This window comes from Lotus japonicus, chromosome 3, assembly GCF_012489685.1.
Source record: "Lotus japonicus ecotype B-129 chromosome 3, LjGifu_v1.2".
Classification (NCBI taxonomy): Eukaryota; Viridiplantae; Streptophyta; class Magnoliopsida; order Fabales; family Fabaceae; genus Lotus; species Lotus japonicus.
Genome location: NC_080043.1, coordinates 24757183 through 24780003, shown reverse-complemented (window position 1 = coordinate 24780003; position 22821 = coordinate 24757183). Strand labels below are relative to the sequence as shown.

General features: G+C 38.8%; 3 protein-coding genes across 3 annotated transcripts; all 3 read right to left on the bottom strand.

The window, feature by feature from the left end:
* Positions 1 to 3710: 3710 nt before the first annotated feature.
* On the bottom strand, positions 3711 to 5082 carry LOC130748073 (casparian strip membrane protein 3). The gene is made up of 3 exons (XM_057601166.1): positions 4674 to 5082; positions 4307 to 4430; positions 3711 to 4186 (listed from the first exon to the last, which is right to left on the bottom strand). The coding sequence occupies exons 1-3, from the start codon at positions 4991 to 4993 to the stop codon at positions 3971 to 3973; spliced, it is 660 nt and encodes a 219-aa protein (XP_057457149.1). The 5' UTR covers positions 4994 to 5082; the 3' UTR covers positions 3711 to 3970.
* A 6688-nt stretch (positions 5083 to 11770) lies between these two features.
* On the bottom strand, positions 11771 to 13578 carry LOC130748202 (capsanthin/capsorubin synthase, chromoplastic-like). The gene has a single exon (XM_057601369.1). The coding sequence runs from the start codon at positions 13416 to 13418 to the stop codon at positions 11910 to 11912; it is 1509 nt and encodes a 502-aa protein (XP_057457352.1). The 5' UTR covers positions 13419 to 13578; the 3' UTR covers positions 11771 to 11909.
* Positions 13579 to 16222: 2644 nt separating this feature from the next.
* LOC130749870 (uncharacterized) lies at positions 16223 to 17621 on the bottom strand. Its single transcript, XM_057603233.1, has 2 exons — positions 17410 to 17621; positions 16223 to 16836 (listed from the first exon to the last, which is right to left on the bottom strand). The coding sequence occupies exons 1-2, from the start codon at positions 17537 to 17539 to the stop codon at positions 16442 to 16444; spliced, it is 525 nt and encodes a 174-aa protein (XP_057459216.1). The 5' UTR covers positions 17540 to 17621; the 3' UTR covers positions 16223 to 16441.
* Between the last annotated feature and the right edge of the window lie 5200 nt (positions 17622 to 22821).

Here is a 22821-nt window from a genome sequence, read left to right as displayed (position 1 = left end):
AACATCACGATTTAGGGCATGTGCGTAACCGTGGCAAGGCAAGCAAACCAAGCGCCATCGCCACAAGCCCACTTGTGGACTCGAGCCGCCAGGGGAACATAGAAAGAAGTTTAAAATGTTAATTTTTAAAGTTTTAATCATCAAGCCATGTTGGCCATTACTCTTTGTTGTTAGACCTCAAGTTTTAGCATTAATTGGCTTCTTATGGACCGTCGCCTTAGTTTTTCTACTTAAAGACACAGTTAGCTCTCATGCTTCGAGCTCGGTGTCTTGTGGACTTGTGGACTGGGCGAGATCCCAGGGTCCCTCGCCCAGGAGCGCCAGCTTAGGGCGATGAGCGGACCAGGGATTTGGGCCTCCTCCCCGAGGCCTAACCGGCCCAATAGGAAGGGTTAGAGGCGCCAAGCTCAACTCCACATCTATAAATAGGGGTGAATACCAGTTGTAAATGACTCTCGGCTCATTTGAGAAATAATAAGATTGAAATTCAGTTACTTTCTCTCTCTAAAGAGGTTACGCTCTCATTCTCTCTAGGAATCTCACATCATGTTCCTTACACTCTAAGTACTATACCTCATCTCAATGTTCATGGATAGAACAATTATAATATGAAATGTCAGTTTTTTAAAATTGTAATAAACATTGAAACTCCTTTCCAAGATAAAATATTAATGAATGATACTTTTTGATTAGTTTAGGTAAAAGTGATAAATATTATATTTGTCTTAAGCAATATTAAAAAATAAGTGAAATATAAAACACTGAAACTAGTTTGCATGATCAAATATTAATGAATAGTACTATTATTTATTTTGCTTGAAAGTGATGAATATTATATTAGTCTCAAAGAAAAAATTGAAATATTAAACATTGAATCAGTTTTCCATGCCAAAATATTAAATAATGATATTATTAATTTCTTCAAGTTATAAATATGTTAATTTTTATTTCTAAAATAGAAGTCAACTGCAAAAATAAAATATGAGAACAACCTTCTTATAAAGATATTTATATAGGATCACAAAGGACCCGAATAAGGTCTTTCCTACCACAATCTAGATTTTCTAGATAATATACAAAGATATTAACCCTTTCAATACATACACCACTTTGAAAACTATGACTATATATAACGATAAAAGATGCACAAATAAAGGCAAAAGATATAAGATAATTTTTTTTAACATCTCAACTATTGAAGTTTACTTAGATTTTCTCACACACTTGCGTTACTAGACTTCTCTTTACATATTGATTTTTATAAGCCAAAGAATGTATTGAAGAGAAGTACAAGGGGTACTTCAACCCTAACAATGAGAAAGAGGATCTAGAAGCAAGAAAATTATACATATATGTTTCTCTTTACATATATGTAATATCTTCACACTCACTTTCTCGATTCATACTGTAACATTTCGATCTGACGACTGGCCTCACGCTAACAACACAAGTCTTTTCAGCGCGCTTTGTCCTCACTTACGCGCTTCCCGGGAAAACTTCCCAGGAGGTCACCCATCCCAATATTGCTACAAGGCAAGCACACTTAATCATGAAGTTTTTATGAGTTGGGCTCCCGAAAAGAAGATGCATCTTTTTGTTATGAGTAGTATCAATCAAATCATTTATGCCCTCCTCAACAATTTAGTCCCATACCTATACAGTCTCGGAATACCTCTTGTTCGGGTGCGAGATCGGTTCATTCATGTGCCCCTCCGCCTCGAAGCCTACCAGGAGCCGCTCCTTGTCCGTGCCTCACTGCACCGGCGATCACTCCCCGCCCTCGTCGGCCCCGGGTGTCACAGGCCCACCAACTTCCGCTTGGTTCGTCCCCGAACCACATCGTACTGGGAGAGGTCGGCTCTTATACCATTTGTAACATCCCGATCTGACGACTGGCCTCACGCTAACAACACGAGTCTTTTCAGCGCGCTTTGTCCTCACTTACGCGCTTCCTGGGAAAACTTCCAGGAGGTCACTCATCCCAATATTGCTCCAAGGAAAGCACACTTAACCATGGAGTTTTTATGAGTTGGGCTCCCGAAAAGAAGATGCATCTTGTTGTTATGAGTAGTACCAATCAAATCATTTATGCCCTCCTCAACAATATAGCCTCATACCTATACAGTCTCGGAATACCTCTTGTTCGGGTGCGAGATCAGTTCATTCATGTGCCCACCGCCTAGAAGCCTTCCAGAAGTCGCTCCTTGTCCGTGCCTCACTGCACCGGCGTTCACTCCCCGCCCTCGTCGGCCCCGGGTGTCACACATACTAATAAAGTCTATTTCTTTTTTTTTGGTAGAAAGTGTAGTCTATAAGATTTACGGGGAAACTAAAAATATCATCCACACATCTATGCTCACCACTCACCTCTTTCATTTTTTCTAAAAATACTCCTCACAACACCACCATGAAAACAATTCTTTCGCCATCCCTTCTTCATCTCTTCCTCGTTAATTTTGATCATCTTCCTTACTGTTCTTCATCTCTATCGAAGCCCATCGGCCCTTCACCACCATCTTCGAAGAACATGTTTCATTTGATGAAGGTCAGCTTTAAACTATATATATTATAACTTATAAAGTTGTGGTATGTATTTATTGTGGCGTATAACATTCAGTGGCAGACCTTTGAGTAGACATAAGGGAGCCACGACTACCCCTAATAAACCTAATAATGATGATTATAGAATCATAAATAGAGAAAATAAATACACATAAAAAGACAATTTGTAATGCAAGTTTAATATGTATTATCACTTAAGGGATTGAAGTGTAAGTTTTGAAAAAGTGGGGGAGATGAGTCTACGTAATTTAAGTTTCTCTTGAAAGTTGAGAGTGCATTTGTTTGCTGACTTTTAATTGTTTTTATCATTTTCTAATTACTAATTTTAATTGAATTTAGTTTTAATTATACATTTGGAAATTAAATTTAATTCAAAATGATGTGGAAAAAGCCAAGTCAGCTCCAGCGTGCCACTCAGCAAGCTCGTCGGAGCTCCGCCCTCCGGTGAGGACTAAATGCAAACATGCTGCAATCATGGGGACGATAATCATAATATTTTCCGGCGAGGGACTAAACCCAAACGACGCTAAAAAAGACAAAGACCAATTTGATGATTAACCCTATTTTTTTATATTTCCCCTTTTGGTACAAGGTGGAGCAAGTGAGTCCCTAACGACAAGTGGCCACGGTGGTCAGCGCCACCCCTCTGGCAGGGATGAAAACCAGCTATTTTTCTTATGTTCAAGGACTAAATCCAGCTATTACTCCGACAAGGGACGAAAACCAACACTCGCTGAAAGTCCAGGGACAAAAAACATATTTAACCCTATAAAAAATAAACATAATAATCATTAAAAAGAAAAAACTTTATTAGCATACATCTTAATGTTAGAAAAATCACAATTGATTTTTATTAATTATTCTAATGTCATTAAAAACCATTAAATGTCAAATTAATATCAGAGCTATTCTCGAAAAGAGTCACAATTGACTTTTGTTAATTATTCTAATGACATTAATAACTATTAAATACAATATTAATACATTAATTATTTAAAAAAAGAACTATTTAATATCTAAATTACTAAAAAATCAGAAACTATAAATATGACATCATCTACCTACTAATTATTGAGAAAAAAATCTACCTACTAATTATAGTATGAAAGAGAAAACTTATGAAAAAAGATATAGAATGAGGAGTACACTTGTCGAAATTGTCCATCTTTTGTTTCGAAAATCGTATGTAGTATAGTGTTCGACAATAATGTTTTGAACACCTGACACAAACTACCCAATTCACTCACCAACAACTCAATTCTAGAGGTTTCAACTTTCAAACATGATTCTTCAATTGATCATTCTTACAAACACAAGGTGCACACCATAAACTCATTCAAGTTTTGAACAGCTACAAAAGAGTAACTTCTATCAACAACCACCACCACCATTGTCCAGTTTCAGTTTTTCAAGTCCTCTTGAGGGCTAAAGTGGACACCACAATCAAGCAAACTAAGAAAACCGCCGCAACGAAAGAAACCACCACTGCCTCGCTTGTACCCTGGCAGAAGTCAGTGAACTGCTGACAAATTGCAATCCAATTTGCATCTTGGCTTCCATTGTGGGCAACGTACACAATGGCTGCAGCAGCTGAAGCAGCTGCAATAACTGTGGCCATATTCACCTGCAGTATTTGTAGCCAAATATATATTCTTCTCTAGTAAGTATTTGGTGATTATTTGAACAAAAGGTATTTGATGATTATTTAATGCATTAGATTTACTAATGTTGAATTCAAGCTTACTAGATCGGTGATCAGAAGTAAAAACCTTGGCCCCACTGCAAGGGGTCTCACAATGCAGACAATTGACAATGGCAAGGAGAGGATGAGGAATCCTCCTGCTAGTGCATTTAATACCACAAATAACCTGCATGTAGAGACGCAAGAAAAAAGGATTTATTTGAGTTAACAATCTGTGAGCTCTTGTATGTGTGAATTTATATTTCAATTAGGATAGTGTCTTCCATCTTTACCACAAATCATAAATGCTATGGTATTTGGGTGTCATGACCAAATGTGCATAAAATTTCATGCATTCTATACGTGATTTCGAGCTTTGTAAATCCTAAAGGAAACATGCTGGATCACAAAAAATGAAACATGAACTTACTTAAATACTGGAAAATCATCCCATTGAGCATGGAACTGAAGGAACTGTGTGAAGAATGGAAGTATCTGTTCATTGGTCCCCATAAGGATGGAAGCACCCATAGCAGCCCCAATGGCACCTAGCCTCAAGATGAAATCAAGGATTGCAATCCCCTTTTTCCACCCACCTGTTGGGAGTGGAGCAGCTTTTGTGGAAACCACAGTTTCAGCAGGTGGAGGAGCATCCCCAACAGTGGCTTTCCCTCTGCCATTGGACCTGGTCCTCCTTGATTCTGGGCTGGTAGCTGCTAAAGGTACCTCATCTTCTCTTCCTGGGTCCATTAGAATCAGATATTGCAGGTGCTCTTAATTTTTCTTTGTTATGGAGAAGTTAAGGTTTTTTGAAGGATATTGCACTGTGTATTGTGATCTTGAAGATGTTACTTAACATATATATAGTGCATAGAAAAGGTTGAGAGCCATTCAATTAATGGGGTTAGTAAGAGAAGATGCTTCTGTTTCTACTTTCTATGAGAAGAGCCATTCAATTAAAGAGTTGTTAGGGACTCACTTGCTCCACCTTGTACCAAAAGCACTCTTCTTTGGTTCTGTTAATTCCAATCTGAACTCATTATTGATAAGACCAAAAAATAAATATACACTCATGGACGGACAATTTGAATATTTGTATATCGTGCATATACATATACCCCAATTATGTGCTGGGGTGGATAAGTTGTCCTACACAGACTTTTTGTCAACAAAACAAAATAATACATGAATGATTTTTTTATTGTATGTTTTTTTTATTTACCTATTTTTTCATATCTTTGGGAATGGACACCCCAGACATAAAATGAAAATCACAGCACTTGTTGACCCAAGCCTCTGAGCTATTTTCAAAAGGAGTTCTCCCTTGCACACATTGTTTCATGCACTTGCCATATAATACATATATAGGTCTTCTTCCTTCACTCCAATATGAAATTCTTAACTTTGAAGCAGTGCTCTGGCAAGACATGATCAGACTAATGAGAGCTGCAGTGCTGCACTACTTCAACTCTGATTTAAGCCATTTTTACTTGCTTTAATTTAAAGAAGCTCTTTCTTGGGATACAATGTGGTTATGAGCCTGTTTAGATGCAAGTCAAAGACACTTATTTGAGCTTATCCAAAAAAAAAAATTCTAGTTGATAAACTCCAATAAATGCTCTTTTAGTCTGTAACCAAACTAGAACTTGGATTTGTTCAATTTATATTTTTTTATACTTCAATCTTTTCACCTGATCACCACTCAAAAGTGGGCTTTATTTGGTCACCACCCCAGCCTCAATGGTGTTAATCCCCAAAGTCCCTAACCTTGTGAGGACTCCCATTCAAATAAATATTCTTTCATAAAAAATCATGCATGTAGCTTTAACATTTTCAAAATATATCTGTCAATTTTGCTGCTTTTGATCGATTTTGTAAAATTGGAATTAGATTCCATTCGTATGGAGTAAACATCTGTTTTGATAATATAATCATAACATTCGATCACTAAACAAGTTATACTACATATATGTATTGCTATCATAAGATGTAAGTGCAGTGATTAAGATTTCTTTGATTTCGAATTCCAGTGTAGTGGAATACAGGGGTATCTTTCCACTAAATAATTCCCACCATAAGTTAAGAAGGAAAAAAAAAAGTGTCTGTACTTGTATTATTAAAGGGAAAACTTCAAATCATAACATACAACATGATAGAGACTCGAACACAAAAGGGGAAATGGGCTTAGGAAAGCCCAAGGTGTGGAAAGTTTATGAAAGAAAGAAAGGGAAAGGTGCTGAGGTGTCTCAGGCAAAATGGAGAGGAGGGAGTTAGTTAGTAAGTTAGTATATAGAGTAGTGAGGTGTGGGGTGAGAAGGGGGGATGAGAATCAAATTCGGTTATAGGAGAGAGAAAGAGGAATCTTTCTAGGAAGAGAGCCATTAGAGCTTCTCTGGGTTGTTAGAGCTTTCTCTAACAATACACCATCTATCTTTTTCTATTCCTGTATACTCCTTACCTTCATCAATATAATTCTCATTTCAGTATTAATCTTCTCTGTTCTTCACTTGCACAATTTACATACCTATCAATTGGTCCGACCTGCCGGATCAATACACCCCCAGAAAACCAGTGTAGTAGATGCCACCCAAGATGGTTGATCGTATGGAAGCTCTGGAGACACAGATGGGCACCGTGACTGACACGTTGCAGGAACTCGCGCTCCAGCTGCAGCAGCAGAGCATGTTTCTGAAGGAGTTGAGCAATCAGATGGGAAAGAAAGTGGTCCACGAAGGGGAAACCTCGACGGGTGACTCCAGTTCCGGCGAATCGCGTCTCGCCGGGAAGAAGGTCAAGCTGCCCGTGTTTGAGGGAGACGATCCTGTAGCTTGGATCACGAGAGCGGAGATCTATTTCGATGTGCAAGGCACCCCCGATGAGCTTCGCGTGAAGCTCGCACGCTTGAGTATGGAAGGATCTACCATCCATTGGTTCAATCTGTTGAGGGAAACAGAGGATGAGCTTTCCTGGGAAAAGCTCAAACGAGCGTTGATTGCACGCTATGGAGGACGACGATTGGAGAATCCTTTCGAGGAGTTATCGACGCTAAGGCAACGCGGCAGCGTGGAGGAGTTCGTGGAAGCCTTTGAGTTGCTCTCCTCACAGGTAGGACGATTGCCGGAGGATCAGTATCTGGGGTATTTCATGAGTGGGTTGAAACCACCGATTCGACGGCGGGTGCGTACCTTGAATCCCAGCACTCGCATGGAGATGATGCGAATTGCGAAAGATGTTGAAGACGAGCTTAAGGAAGAAGACGAAGAAGAGGGAAAGCGGGTGATAAGAAAAGGCGGGTACGAACGCTCGGGTCAAGGCGATTGGGCCGGGTCAGCCTCAAATAGGAGTGGGCTGTTCAATAGAGATGTAACCCGTTTTACCAAGGCCAGCGGGTCAAACCAAACCCGATCCCGGAGTTCTGTTGGATCCCACGCACACTCATCTTCATCGCTGGGCTCAACGGCGAGAAAGGGTGACAACGACCACCGTGCAGGCTCGACGGAGCGTTGGAAAGGGGTCAGGAGTTTCCAGGTTGACGAAATCGCAGAGCGAAGGGCCAAGGGACTCTGTTTTAAATGTGGGGGCAAATACCACCCCACTTTGCACAAGTGCCCGGAGCGCGCGATGAGAGTTCTCATCCTGGGAGAGGGAGAGACCATGAATGAGGAGGGGGAAATCGTGATGCTGGAACAGGAAGTAGAGGAGGTCGAAGAAGAAGAAGCTGTCGAATGCAAAGCTATGGGAGTTCTGGGTTGTTTGGGGGATCACCAGACAATGAAGTTAGCTGGCCAAGTGGGCAATGTGGAACTTCTCATCCTTGTTGACAGTGGCGCGAGCCACAACTTCATTGACCCAAAGATCACCTCTGCTCTGGGACTTACCATCACCCCGATCACCACAAGGAGCATTAAACTTGGAGATGGCCATAAGGTGATAACCAGGGGAGTTTGTAAGGGAATCAAAGCCAAAGTGGGGAACATTGAGATTACCATTGATGCACTGGTGCTGGACTTAGGAGGGCTGGATCTGGTCTTGGGAGTGTCCTGGCTCAGTACACTTGGGAAAGTCATCATGGATTGGAAGCACTTGACTATGCAGTTTGTGCAAGGGGAACATGTGGTGAAATTGCAGGGAATGAAGGGTAGAAGCAGCTATCAGAGCAACCTGCACTTTTTTTTGAGTGACACTCAAGGCAGAAACCTTGGGGAAGGATGGTGGCCTCAATTCCAAGCTACAGAAGCAACCAAGGAACACCATGACATACCTCAGGAACTGAGAGTTGTGCTTACAGAATTCCCAGCAGTATTCACAAAGAAAATGCAATTGCCCCCTGTCAGGTCCAAAGTACACCAGATTGTTCTTAATCCTGAGCATGGGCCAATTAATGTCAGACCCTATAGGTATCCTCATCACCAAAAGGAGGAAATTGAGAGGCAGGTGGCTGAGCTCTTGGAGGCAGGGATCATAAGACCTAGCATGAGTGCCTTCTCCAGTCCTGTCATCTTGGTAAAAAAGAAGGATAAGAGTTGGAGAATGTGTGTGGACTACAGGGCTCTGAACAAGGCTACAATCCCAGATAAGTATCCAATTCCAATTGTGGATGAATTACTTGATGAGTTGAATGGGGCAGTAATGTTCTCTAAAATTGATCTTAAATCGGGATACCACCAGATTAGAGTTCTTGAGGCAGATATCCCTAAAACTGCTTTCAGGACTCACAATGGACATTATGAGTACCTTGTCATGCCCTTTGGGCTGATGAATGCTCCTGCCACTTTTCAAGCCATCATGAATGACATTTTTAGGCCATATCTGAGGAAGTTTGTGTTGGTTTTCTTTGATGATATCTTAATTTACAGTAGGAGTTTGTTGGAACACCAAAACCACTTAAAGCTAGTCTTGACAGTGTTATCATCTAATTGTTTTGTAGCCAATCAAGCAAAATGCAAGTTTGGTTGTGCCCAAATAGATTATTTGGGTCACATTATATCTGGGAAAGGAGTGGCAGTTGACCCCGAGAAAATTAAGTGCATTGTGGAGTGGCCAGAGCCCAAGAATGTTAAGGGAGTAAGGGGATTTTTAGGGTTAACAGGCTACTACAGGAAATTTGTCAAGAATTATGGGAAGATGGCCAAACCCCTCACAGAACTGACAAAAAAAGACAATTTCACATGGGGTGAAGAGACCAAGCAAGCTTTCCACAAGTTGAAGACCGTAATGATAAGTTCCCCTGTGCTAGCTCTCCCTGATTTTGAAAAACCTTTTGAGGTTGAATGTGATGCAGCTGGGAGAGGCATTGGTGCCGTTTTGATGCAACAAAGGCAACCAATTGCTTATTATAGCAAGGCTCTATCTCCTGGGAATTTATCCAAGTCAGTTTATGAGAAAGAATTGATGGCATTGGTTCTTTGCATCCAACATTGGAGGCACTACTTGTTGGGCAAGGCTTTCATTGTCTACACAGATCACAAGAGCCTCAAACATTTCTTGCAACAAAAAATTACTTCCCCTGATCAACAATGCTGGTTGGCAAAGCTCCTTGGATATCAGTTTGAAGTGAGGTACAAACCAGGTCAGGAAAATAAGGCAGCAGATGCACTTTCTAGATGCTATGATGAGAGTGATCTCATGAGCCTGGTATCTTTTCCTCTGTGGGAAGATAGAAAGAAGCTCTTGGAGGAGATAGCCTCTGATGCTTACATCCAGAACTTGACACAGGAAGTGCAACAAAATCCCCAAGCCAAACCTGGGTTCTCAGTCCAGCAAGGGGTGCTGTTATACCAAGGCAGGCTTGTGCTCTCTCCTACATCACCTTCAATTCCATGGCTTCTGCAGGAATACCACAGCACACCTACTGGGGGTCATTCAGGGTTTCTACGAACCTACAGAAGGCTGGCTGAAACTCTATATTGGGTGGGAATGCAGAGAACAGTGAGTGATTTTGTAAGGGGTTGTGACACTTGTCAGAGGCAGAAGTATAGTGCACTTTCTCCAGGGGGTCTGCTCCAACCACTTCCTGTTCCAAATGCTATCTGGGAGGATATATCCCTTGACTTTATCACAGGGTTACCTAAATCTAAAGGCTTTGAGGCAATCTTGGTTGTAGTGGATAGGCTATCCAAGTACAGTCATTTCATCTTGCTTAAACACCCCTACACTGCTAAGTCCATTGCTGAGGTCTTTGTCAGGGAAATAGTAAGGCTCCATGGGATTCCAAACACTGTTATCAGTGATAGAGACCCAATTTTTGTGAGTCACTTCTGGTCTGAGCTATTCAAATTACAGGGTACCAAGTTGAAAATGAGCTCCTCCTACCACCCTGAGACTGATGGCCAGACAGAGGTCATAAACAGGTGCTTAGAGAGTTATTTGAGATGCTTTGCCTCTGAGCATCCGAGGACTTGGTCTTATTGGGTTCCTTGGGCTGAGTTTTGGTATAATTCTACCTTTCATTGCTCCATTGGCCAAACTCCTTTTGAGGTGGTTTATGGCAGAAAAGCACCTCCCATCATCAGGTTTCTAGCTAATGAGACCAAGGTAGCAGCTGTTGCTCTAGAATTAAGTGAGAGAGATGAGGCTTTGAAGCAACTGAGGGCACATTTACAGCGAGCACAGGAGCAGATGGTCAGTTATGCTAATAAGAAGAGAAGGGATTTGAGCTTTGACATAGGAGAATGGGTCTTCCTCAAGCTCAGGCCCCACAGGCAGCATTCTGTTGTCAAGAGAATTAATCAAAAACTAGCAGCAAGGTTCTATGGCCCTTTTCAAATTGAAGACAAAATTGGAGCTGTTGCTTACAAGCTCAAACTGCCAGCAGAATCAAGAATCCACCCTGTCTTCCATGTGTCTCTTTTAAAAAAGGCTATAGGCAATTACCAAGTCCAAGGGGAGCTGCCTACTGATTTAGATATTGGGGAAACTCCTGACTTTTATCCTGAGGAGATTCTGGGCACCAGAAGTATCAGGCAAGGTGACAGAGAGGTTCACCAAAGTTTGATTAAGTGGACCAACAGATCAGTGGATGATGTCACTTGGGAGGATAATGAGGTCTTAGTTGGTCAATTTCCAGACTTCTGCCTTATGGACAAGGCTGTTTCTAAGGGGGAGGGAATTGATAGAGACTCGAACACAAAAGGGGAAATGGGCTTAGGAAAGCCCAAGGTGTGGAAAGTTTATGAAAGAAAGAAAGGGAAAGGTGCTGAGGTGTCTCAGGCAAAATGGAGAGGAGGGAGTTAGTTAGTAAGTTAGTATATAGAGTAGTGAGGTGTGGGGTGAGAAGGGGGGATGAGAATCAAATTCGGTTATAGGAGAGAGAAAGAGGAATCTTTCTAGGAAGAGAGCCATTAGAGCTTCTCTGGGTTGTTAGAGCTTTCTCTAACAATACACCATCTATCTTTTTCTATTCCTGTATACTCCTTACCTTCATCAATATAATTCTCATTTCAGTATTAATCTTCTCTGTTCTTCACTTGCACAATTTACATACCTATCACAACATTCAACAATAACCAGATAGACAAAAGAATCAGATTTGCATAATAAGTGGCTGCCTATTTCACATTCTATAAATGATTTTTAGAAGCTAAATTATCAGCTTTGATAATTCAACAAATCAATGTGCAAGTTCAGCTACAAGGAAAGATAAAAAATTGTATTTCACAACATTCCATCATCCAATGGAATCCAAAGTCATATTGCCCATCATTTTAGCCAATGGCACAGGACACTTTGTGACAATATCAAACCTTGATGGATTTGAGGCATGTCCAAAGAGTGATAAGCTTAACCAAATAAGTTCTTTCAAACTCAACCTTGAAGAGAGGAACCCCTGCCATTGATAAGGTTTCAAATCAAAAAATGCATCAAAGAAACGCCTAGTTCCATTCAAGTCAAGCTTCAACAGAGTCTCCATTCCAAAAGAGTAGAATTCCCTATTGAGTCTGCTCTCAATAGGCCACAAGCTATTCCAAACTTTAGCATAAAGAGGTTTCCCCCTAATCATTCTGGTGGAGCCAAGAGACTCAGCTATGGCAGCAGCTATAACAGGTGCTAGAGCCATTGACCTAGCTACCGAGTAACCAGTGGAAGGGTGAACCACCCCAGAATTTCCACCAATGGCCATCACATTCTGTGGGATCATAGGTAAAGGCCCTCCCATTGGAATCAAACACTTCTCATCCTCCAATACCCTTTTCACTCTCATGCCTAAATGTCTCAACCTTGCAACCATTCTCCTCTTCACCTCCATGTAAGACAACACTGGACGGCTAACAAGTGAAGTTTCTTCAAGAAACACCAAATTGGAACTAAATGGCATTGCATACAAAAAAGTTGGAACCTTCAAATTACTAGCTCTCAAATTAGGCTCATTCCCCAAATGGGAATCCCTCCAATCCATCAAAACCATCTTGTCCAAATCAAAAGGGTGATCCTCCACTTCAGCCAACACACCATGAGCAATCTGACAGCCACAGTTTCTCACCTTATCATACTTCACAAAATCACTTCCAAACCCACTTGCATCCACAATCAAGCTCCCCTTCAGCTCTGTCCCATCATCACACAGAAGCATACTCTCAAACTCCTGGTGCACAATCTTCCACGCCTTCGCCTTGTGAAACCTTACCCCATTGGAGACACACCCTTCAACCAGTCTCTCCTTCAGCTTCTTCCTGCTAACTCTCCCATAGCAACGATCCAAATACTTAGTCTTCCCTTCGTCAATGTGAACAGAAGCCATAGCCCATGTTTTATCCAAGCAATCCTCAAGTCCAAGACTCTCAAACTCATCACACCAAACACCATAGTTATTAGGCCAAATCGACAGAGGGTCAGGATCAACACAGCAAACCTTGATTCCATAACGGGAAACTTGCTCTGCTAATCGAATGCCGGCCGGGCCGGCACCCATGATGATCACGTCGAAGCGAGCCCGGTCGGAGGGGTGGCACCATGGAAGGTCGAAGTCTAAGGCTTCTGGTTGGTACTCTGGCATCATATCAAGGAAGTTTCCAAACTTGCTGTGGATTCTGGTTCTGCTGGTGAGTTTTGTTGAAGGTGGTGATGTTGTTTTGTTGTGATGGATTGTTGTTGAAGGTTTTGGTGAGCGGAGGAGGCGGTGACGGTGGTGAAGGTTGGTCGGAGGCGGTGGGGAGAATAACAGAAAACGTGTGTCCATGTTTTGAGGAAGGGTGTCTGTGTGTGTGTCTGGTTGTGATGGAGAAAATGGAAAGTGGGTGTAGAAAGAGAGTTTGGTAATGGGGATTGGGAAGATGATGATGATGATGCGTAGATGGAGACAAAGAGGAATCACAAAGTGGTACTTCCCACATGATGCTTTCCCACCTGTTTTGGCGGAAGTTTTTAAATGGATTTGGTGTATTTTTTTAGCAATATCTACCAAGGAAGGACGAAACCTCAACAAGAGGATAGCTTTGTTTAATGTAGGAAAACACTGAAATTTAAGTACTTGTCTTTCACTAGCTCATGATTCTCTAATAAAAAATATTGGTTACCTCTATATAGTGAAAACCACCCTCAACATTTATATATTTTGGTGGGTTTTAGACCGCCACAAAATATATTTTATTATCTTTTTTCAAAAAATTTACTTATGTATCGTATAAAACCATTATAAAAGAGGGCGTCGTGACACTTTAATGGTTCATGTATCACCATTGTTCTCTAGTTACATATCATATGATTTGTGTTCAATAACATAGTTGGTTTTATTACTTCATCATTTCTTCTTGCAAATTTGCTTTGTAAGTTGTAACATATAATTAACATCATTCACACTCATCTGTTTTCCGACGGAACAAAAAAAATCATTCACACTCATAATATTTTTCATTTTATACATATATATATCATTTCACTTGTCATTTCTATGTCTCTCTTCTTGTTTTATCATATCACACATTTTATCTTTCATTTTTCTCTCTTCTATTCTTATTTTCCCATGAATATAGTGGATTTGCGAAGTGAATAGATTTTGATTGTTAATATAAGTGTCTGATTGGACGATTTGACCAAATGACTCATAAGAGTGTTCAGAGGGGAACAATAGGGTGTGGTGGCTCTTCTTTCCTTGAGAGTTCTTCTCTAGGCCTTGATGGGGCTTCTTAGTCATCGAGCTACGTTGTTAGTATGGAACCTGCAAAAATAATCGAACGCTCAAGTCGGAAGTGGGTGAAAAGCGAGAAATAGAGGATGAAGATATGTGTACCTAATGTCTTACGGAACTTACTTTTTATAAGGTTGGGCTTTGAGGGCCCGAGGTTGGAAGTCATGATGGGCACAAGGTACGACGATTATGGAGGAGGGCGATTGGATCAATTAATACGCAGTTTAAATGGACAGATAAGGGGTACACTTGTGTATTGTGTAAGATCTTCGAGCGCCGCGCATGTACCTCGAACACAGAACCATGGACTTCAGAAGGATGTGGTTAATCGAGACACATCTAGTTACATTCTTGGTGTAGACGAGTAGCCGTGTAAACGCAACTGGTTGTAGAGATGCAACTGGTCGCAGAAAAGGTCGGATTGCTCATTGCTATGATCAAGTGTTAGTTTAGGTTTGAGGGCTAGCCGTTTATACTTGTCCTGACCTCATGGCATTAATTCCTTTGGTTGTGTATCGGCTTTTCTTGAACTACCCGTTGAGGGTAATGATCGCTGATTCGGTGCGCACGATGTCAGTTATAGAGTAACAGAAATGTTTTCTTCGTTAGATAGTTGCTGGGAGGAATATTAACAGGCTCTTGGTAGAGTAGTGATCAAGAGGCGTTTCATATAGGAGACCTAATATATTAAAACATCGCAACAAGTGAGAAGGCTTTGAAATCAAGTTGTTGATGTCTTTGGTTGTGTTTGATTTTCTATTCCAACCCCCGTATGATGGATTTAGATCCCAGCATGTGTTAATTCTCACATGACCATGTCATGAGAAGATCCGAGCCTTTAATTATATTTTAATGAAATCTGGACCCTTAATGATATGGAGAGAAAAAATTAAAATATTGCGGGAAATAATACTGACCATTAGATTTCATTAAAAACGTAATTAAAGATCCGGATCTTTTACATGACATGGTCATATGAGATTAGCACATGAGGGGATTCAAATATTGTTTGATGCCTTGTAATTCCCAATCTCAATAGACATTAAATATGAAAGAGATTTTCAACCTCTGTCTACGTTCGGCTAAATATGAAATGTAAAAACAAACTTGGCTGAATCAAAGTGAACATTTGGTGGATGAGGAGGGGGGTAATTTTATAATTTAATATCTACGAGCCGAGTCATTCAAATTTTAATTACTATCTCCATTCTTATATAATTGTCCAGAGAGAAAAAAAAATACATATTAAAGAGTGTAATTAGTTTTGTTAATTTTCATGAAAGTATTATTTGTTGGATTTCAGTAAATTTTTTCATTAGTATGTCGAATGAGCGCAAAAAGTTTTATTTTTCTTTTTTTACTCTCAAATGTGTAATTAATGAAAAAGTAAGAATTTTTTTTTGGTTACAGAAAAAGTAAGAATTTAATATACTCTTATGTTTTACTTTTATGTTGAAATACATCAATTATGAAATTACCCAATATTTATTTCTCATATACCAATGCATTTTTAGTAATTTTATATCTATATCTAAAAGTATTTTATTTTATTCTATCTAAACAACATTCATTTTTTTTTTTTTGGAAAAACCAAACATGAATATTAATGAGAGCAAAGCCTCGAAGACAATACATGATAAGCCAAAAGAAAGATAACAGATACAAGAGAAGCAAAAGCAAGTAGACTAAGCTAATAGAAGAGAAAAACAGGACAACAAAACAATACAGACACAATAAACCGAGAAACAATAAAAAGGACTAAGCAAATAATTTCCAGACACAGACTTTTTTTTTTAAACTTCCTTCTATCAAACTTTATTATATAAAACATAATATTATCTAATCCAATCCAAAGGGAGTTGAAGACATTATATATTAGAATAATGCTTTTATAGCAATATCATAAAACTCCAAGACTACAACATACATAGAGATCATATGCCATTCTTCCATTGTACACACTTGGCACATGCATCTATAAACACATAAAGAGCAAGACCTTAAAGCTAGTACTAGTTGCCAAAACTTAAAGAGCACATCTATTTTCTTCCCAGCAATTACATATCACTACATGATCAAGGTATTCCAATGATGGGGAAGAAAGGAAGTGGGAAATAATAGCTACTAGGTGCCAAACCCCATGCTGGAGGCATAGGAAAATCAAAAGTTTTTGATGAACCAAACTCGTTGGCAGCTTTGCATTCACTGTTTTGGGGGCAATATGTGAAGAAACTAAGAGGAGTGGAGATGGTGTAGATATTTTCCTCTTTGGCCTTCACAATTAGGGAGACCCTGTTTTTCCTTGAAGCATAAAGGAGATCTGGCCCTCCAAGAAGCTTTGCAAGGCATTTCATAGAAGGAGATTTTGCATAGTGTGAAGGAAGGTGAACCTTGAAGGAACCATCTTCTTCTGTAGTTGTTGTCAGAGCCTTGTTTTGCACCCCTTCACACTTCACTGAGACCTTGATCCCTGAAACCATGGCACAGGTTATAAAATCATGCATGATAAAGGAGTTACAATAGAATGTAAGTTCTTGTTTTGTTTCCAATTTTTTAAAACTGTTTTCTTCTATATTTAAAAATCAAAAAATTTAAAAAATTGTTTGTCATAACATATTTTTAAAACAGTTTTTATTTTCAACTTTAAGAACTAAAATCTCAAAATCACAGACATGTTTTTTATTTCTATTTTTAGTTTTCAATTTGCAGTTTTTTAATGTGCTTAAACATCTCATTCAAACTTTTTCTTTTTCTTTTGAAAAATAGATTTCAAAAGTTGTTTCTAAAAATTATATTTTAAATCTGAAAATTAAAACATAAATCAAACAAGTCTTAAATCAATCAAATCAATCATAACTCTCCTCCAAAAGCTAGTTTAAGAGTAATAATTGTTCTCTTATTTATAACAACTTCAGTAGTCATATTTATACTTTATATTTTTGGTGAATGTGAGGCTTAATAAGTTAAAAGGAAATTAATAAACATCAAAATAAGCTCAAAGCTAGTAAAGGATGAGAGTAGAGACTAGAGAGTTGAGACAAACCAGAGAAGTCATAGTTGTCAGTGCAGTCAGTGCAAGAGACTTTGCCCTTTACCATTTGGCATGCAGAAAGCTCAATTCTTGCAAAAGCTAAGGCAAAAAGAAGAGCTGTGATAACCTGAGAAAACGCCATGATCGAGGTAGTGACTGAAAGAAATATTGAATAAAACTTATCAAAGTCACAGATGAGAGATGACTCTGAAGAGAAGAAGATGAGTTTGAAGCTTTATATAAACAAATTGAAAGCTTGAGGCAAAGGCGCACATCTTAAATGCAGGGGACCCTATAGCTAATATAAGTAGTTGGTGTCAACAATTGTAGTTAACTTTAATTACTTATATAGTGTTTATCTGATCATAAGTCCTAGTCTGCAGTAATTCAAATTAATTACCTGACCAAATCAACATCTCAGGTTTTTAGCTCTATGAGGATTTAATTAATCAAACATGAATTTTTGAACAGCTTTGCTTTTAACTTACTGCAAAGAAACTTCGTCTGATTATGGTAATTACTAAGGTGTGTTACTTCCATAATGTACGAGAATGAGATTTTCAAACATGGAGGTTTGGACCACACTAGTTTTATTCCCTTTGCTATAGCCTATAAGGACTTGGTTAAAAGCTTATTGATGAGCGTATAATGAGAATAACACGTGGTTGATATACCTTCTAATCCTACTTCTCTAGAATGACTATACATGAACTATGTGAGTATTGATTACCTGAATATTTAGAAATTCTTTTACAACTATTTCTAAATTTATATTAATTCTGAGGAGAAATTACGTGAGTAGTTTTTTGGTTTCAGAATTAAATCTAAGGAAAAAATGTTGATCGATGCAATAACACTCCGTAAATCATAATTTGAACTCTTCAAAAAGTTCTAATTTTACTTTTACTCAAACAACAATTCAATTTGAGACCTAAATTTTTTTTTTGTACAAATCATCTGGTGTTTGATCCCCCTTTAAATGAAGGATTATTCTGAATTTGTGATTTAGGCATAGTTAATGCTCATCATCCATTTTTTAGGTGTGTGTCGGAATTGAACTCAAAAATTATCAAACTCCGTATGCATTACCAGCATATTGGGTGACCTAAAATAAATTTAAATAGAAATTAAGGCAATTCAAATATATTATTTATAGATAAAACTCAATTTATATATCCTAAAGTGGAATTTAAGAGTTGTGTATTCCAATTCACAGTGAGCATGAATTTTCATTAAAAGTATTTCTAGCCATTGTTAATGTAAATCCAAAGACACTTTCTATTTTCCTATGCACACAAAAAACACTAATTCAGGTTTAAATTTCATGCTCTGGTTTTACCAGTTAAAAAACATTGACTGTAATATATGCATGGAAAAAGTAAATAATTAATGCTAGTACGACAAATCCTCTAGAGGGAATGCATAAGATAAGAGGCAAAACAAAGTAGAGAATCCATTTTAATTTTAGTACTGTTAGGAAAAGCCTAGAACAACAGGAGCATGATACCAAATTGCTTAGAATATTTATGAACCGTAAGTGTTAGCTCATAAGTCATCATCGTCTCTTACGTGTACCTAACAAAGAACTCAAATAAAAATGACAAAAATTGCTCAAATAATATACCTACCATTTCTTTATTAACGAATTATATGTATTTTGTGTTGTTACATGATAGTAAAATCTGAAATCTAGTACCAAGTGCTGGAATGAGTTATGAATGAATTATCCAACCTCATGCATTGATTTTCAACAGTCTCTTTTCCTCTGATACTACCATTGTTGCTCTCGAGACGAATAAAAACACTAGAAAATTTTCACATTGCACTAAGAGATCGAGTGGATTAAATATCACATATTTCACTAAAACATTTAAGGTACGTACTGAATGTATGCATTCTTAGGTCATTAAGCTACTTAAAACTTGGAAAGATCTGCACATTGGGCTAAGGGAGCAAAGTATGAGTGGATTAGACATCACATATTTCACCTAAATGCTTAAGATGTTTGGTGTATGAGTTCTCTCATCTAAAACCGATCAACATTTTCTTTTTCATCTATTATGAGACTTCTTACTCTCACTTAATATCTCAACGCTAACGGTTATTCTACATATGAGCTTATATACTTTGAACTCTACCACTTTACCACAAGCAAGCATACAACATTTCACAACGATGAGATAGTGTTAGTATTCATTTGAATATGAATTGAGTGTAACGTGAATGAAGTTTAATCTCAGTCAGATATCTAAACATGCCTTATTTGTTACTTTTTCTCTTGTTACTAGTGAAGGGCATTTATACCTTCAATCATAAAATTCATAATGATAAGTCCTTCTGTATTGATTTTTTGGGGAAAAAATTAAACAACCTCAAAACTTCGTTTGGTTTTCAACTTCTCATCCAATCATTTTCCTACCCTCTTTCAAACACTTTTTAAAAATAGTAGAGCAGATGGACAGGGGAACATAGAAGTGTTATGGTTCCCTAACTTTCTTTTTTTCCACATGTACATATGTACACTTATTCCATATAAGTAACTGGTGATCATCTCAGTGTAAAAAATTAGAAATAATGACAACCTCTTTTCTCCCCGTGCATATGCAAGCTATGAAAGAGGCTTTCATGGCACATTAATTTTTTCCGGCTGATGATAAATATATAGTTATTTCAAGAAAGAAAAACCTCCACGTGCAATATAAAAAAGTGTTGATTTTCAAATGTTTCATTGCAACCAGCTAGCTAATCCACCGCAATAGTATTGAATGAAGCTAAAAGATTAGCTAGACGATGGTTATTACAGAAGGCATTCTTTGATTGGGTTAGGCTTTGAAAGAGGGAGGAGTACTCAACAAGGTACCATCACATTTACATTCGGTTCCATAAAAGTTGGGCCTATTTATATTTTGAGCCTCTTTGTATCGTTCCATATTAGCGTAGCTGGCTCAATGATCCATAGGAGTTTTTATTTTTTGAAAGAATTCCATAAGAGTTACTCAACCCAATCATAATGAATCAAATAGGATTGGTCCACATAGCACCATGTTTATTTAACTCAAATTTTTCTATGAGTCATTTAAGCAACCTCTAAGTATTAACATGTTATTTTCTCTGAAGTTATAAAATAGAATATGAGGTTGAAGTGTGCAAATAGCAAAAAAGCTATGTAAAAAGTGTCTGTAAGATTAAGGTAAAAGTCAAGCTAAATGGGTCGCCCTAGAAAGCAGTCATATCGTGGGAGGAAGAAGGTTTTGGCCACAGTGAAGACATATCTTTCTAGCTTGTCCGAGGAGTCACAAATCTCATCTTCTTCTAGTAGTAATCTTCTGATTGATTTTACCGGAGGATGAGGATTATGATGGCGTGCTCACAAGAGCAAGAAGGCCTTAAATCGTGAGTAAAATGATGGGTTTTGTATAGTGCTCAGATGAGGTTGTGCTTCAAGGGTTAATTAAGTAGATTGAGTCTCATAAAGTTGCTTGAGGGGCTTGTTTGGTTTAGGCCTTTTTTTCCTCTTTCTCTTCGCTGGTTTTGTCTTCCAGCTCTTGTGTGGGTAGTTCTTGTTTATAATCTTAGGGTTTTTTTCTCAGTGTTGGCTGAGTGGGCTGATTTTCCTCAGTGTTTGGCTTTTGTTTTTTCTTGAACTTTTTCTCAAGTCTTTTTCTTCAATAATACATTTAGCTTTTGAAAAATAAAAAAGTCAAGCTAAACGGCACTTACGCAAAAGGCAAAAGTCAAAGGCCTCAAGTCTTGGAAAATAACACTTGCATAGTCCACGGATACCCAATAATACTAAGACCAGCATGCTACAAACCAACAATTAAACATGACAAGAGCTTAACTAAACAGACTAACAGATGAACCACCAATAAACTTCACACCTAAGTAAACAAAATACAGAGGCACATCGAATGCTTCAAAAACTCCAACTTGCAAGTGTAGTCTAGCGCTTTTTTGCCTTGGTGGAGCTAAGCTAGCGTCACATAGTTTTGCTAGAACGCTTCGTGAAAATACAGTATGATGACCGTGGCTTTTATTCTGAAGCTTCAGAGTATAAAGCCCAAAGGTTGAAAAAGGAGGCCATCTTTAACCATGTTTCTACCTCTGGCCAACAGGAGCTCCTCTATACAGCTAATGACGCAACTACAGCTTAGAGGATCCAAGGGAAAAGGCGTAGCCGAGGCAGAGGTAACACAGGGTGAGACCTGAGGGCACGCAGTAGTGATCAGGGGTGGAGGAAGGAGGAGGTGCGGAAAAGGGTGGATGTAGGAAGAAAAAGGGAGGAAACTAACACTCCGCGCGAAGAGCAAAAAGCTTCAATCAAATTTGAGGCAAGGACAAAGAGCTTCATTCAGATTTATGCTTGGGTAAAGGTTTGATTCGGTACTTGTGATGGATTAGGAAATGAGGGTTTCAAGATCGGAGAATTTGCGGCGCGGAGGAGATCGACGGTGAGAATGTGGTTGGAGGAGGAGGAGAAGGGAGGTGGTTGTTGGTTGGGATGGGATAGGGCAAGGAGAGGGAGGGAGGGAGGGAGAGTGGAAGAGAAAATGTGAATTGTCCAAAATAACCCTAGATGTACCGATGGATCAATTTTAGGGCATAGAGGCATAGTCCTACCAAATTAGAGCAACATTTTCTAGAATGACATTATGGACCCAAAAAAAACAAATATCACTGACAATGTACTAATCATGTTGTCCTAAATCCACTATCAACAAACCCATAGAGAATCATCGCATCCTACTTTGACTACAAAAACGTGTTCAAGGTCTGTTCTGGGACATAATTATAGCACGTGTGACTAACCAAATATCCAAAATCAAGCCTACTTTGACCAATTCCAATGGCAATAGGCATAAATTACTCCTTAAAAAAAGAAGGAATCACACTACAATTGACTCATTGAGTGACTTGACATCAGTCCAGTAATGTCTTCAGGCTTCAGCAAAGTTTTCAAACAAACATGCTGCTCTGATAAGTGATAACAGACCGAGACATTTCAACCGCACAATTGCACAAACTCTATCACAACTACACTCCCCTATGTTTTCAGCTAGTTTCCGACAGTTAATAAGTTAGTTATGCTACCAGTTAGGACTGTTCATGGTTCGGTTCTTTGCTTGAACCGAACCGAACCGAACATGAACCAAAATTTTGGTTCGAGAGAACCGAACCGAACCGATATAGTATGGTTCGAACCGAACCGAACCGGTTTCAAATTTTGGTTAACCAGTTCGGTAAAATATGCATATTTATAGATGGTTCGAACCGAACCGAACCGATATACTATGGTTCGAACCGAACCGAACCTGAATTGGTAGTTGATATTTTGGTTCGGTTACCGAACCGGTTTTTCAATTTAGGTTCGAGTTCGGTTCGGTTCTTAAAGGTTCGGTTCTTGAACGGTTCGGTTTTCGGTTC

Excerpts from the sequence above, each read along its gene's own strand:
- LOC130748202 (XM_057601369.1), bottom strand. The coding sequence starts at position 13,418 with ATGGACACACGTTTTCTGTTATTCTCCCCACCGCCTCCGACCAACCTT.
- LOC130748073 (XM_057601166.1), bottom strand. The coding sequence starts at position 4,993 with ATGGACCCAGGAAGAGAAGATGAGGTACCTTTAGCAGCTACCAGCCCA. Across the intron at positions 4,431-4,673 it reads GATGATTTTCCAGTATTTAA|GTTATTTGTGGTATTAAATG; the intron begins GTAAGTTCATGT and ends CTCTACATGCAG. Across the intron at positions 4,187-4,306 it reads TACTTCTGATCACCGATCTA|GTGAATATGGCCACAGTTAT; the intron begins GTAAGCTTGAAT and ends CAAATACTGCAG.
- LOC130749870 (XM_057603233.1), bottom strand. The coding sequence starts at position 17,539 with ATGGCGTTTTCTCAGGTTATCACAGCTCTTCTTTTTGCCTTAGCTTTT. Across the intron at positions 16,837-17,409 it reads TGACAACTATGACTTCTCTG|GGATCAAGGTCTCAGTGAAG; the intron begins GTTTGTCTCAAC and ends CCATGGTTTCAG.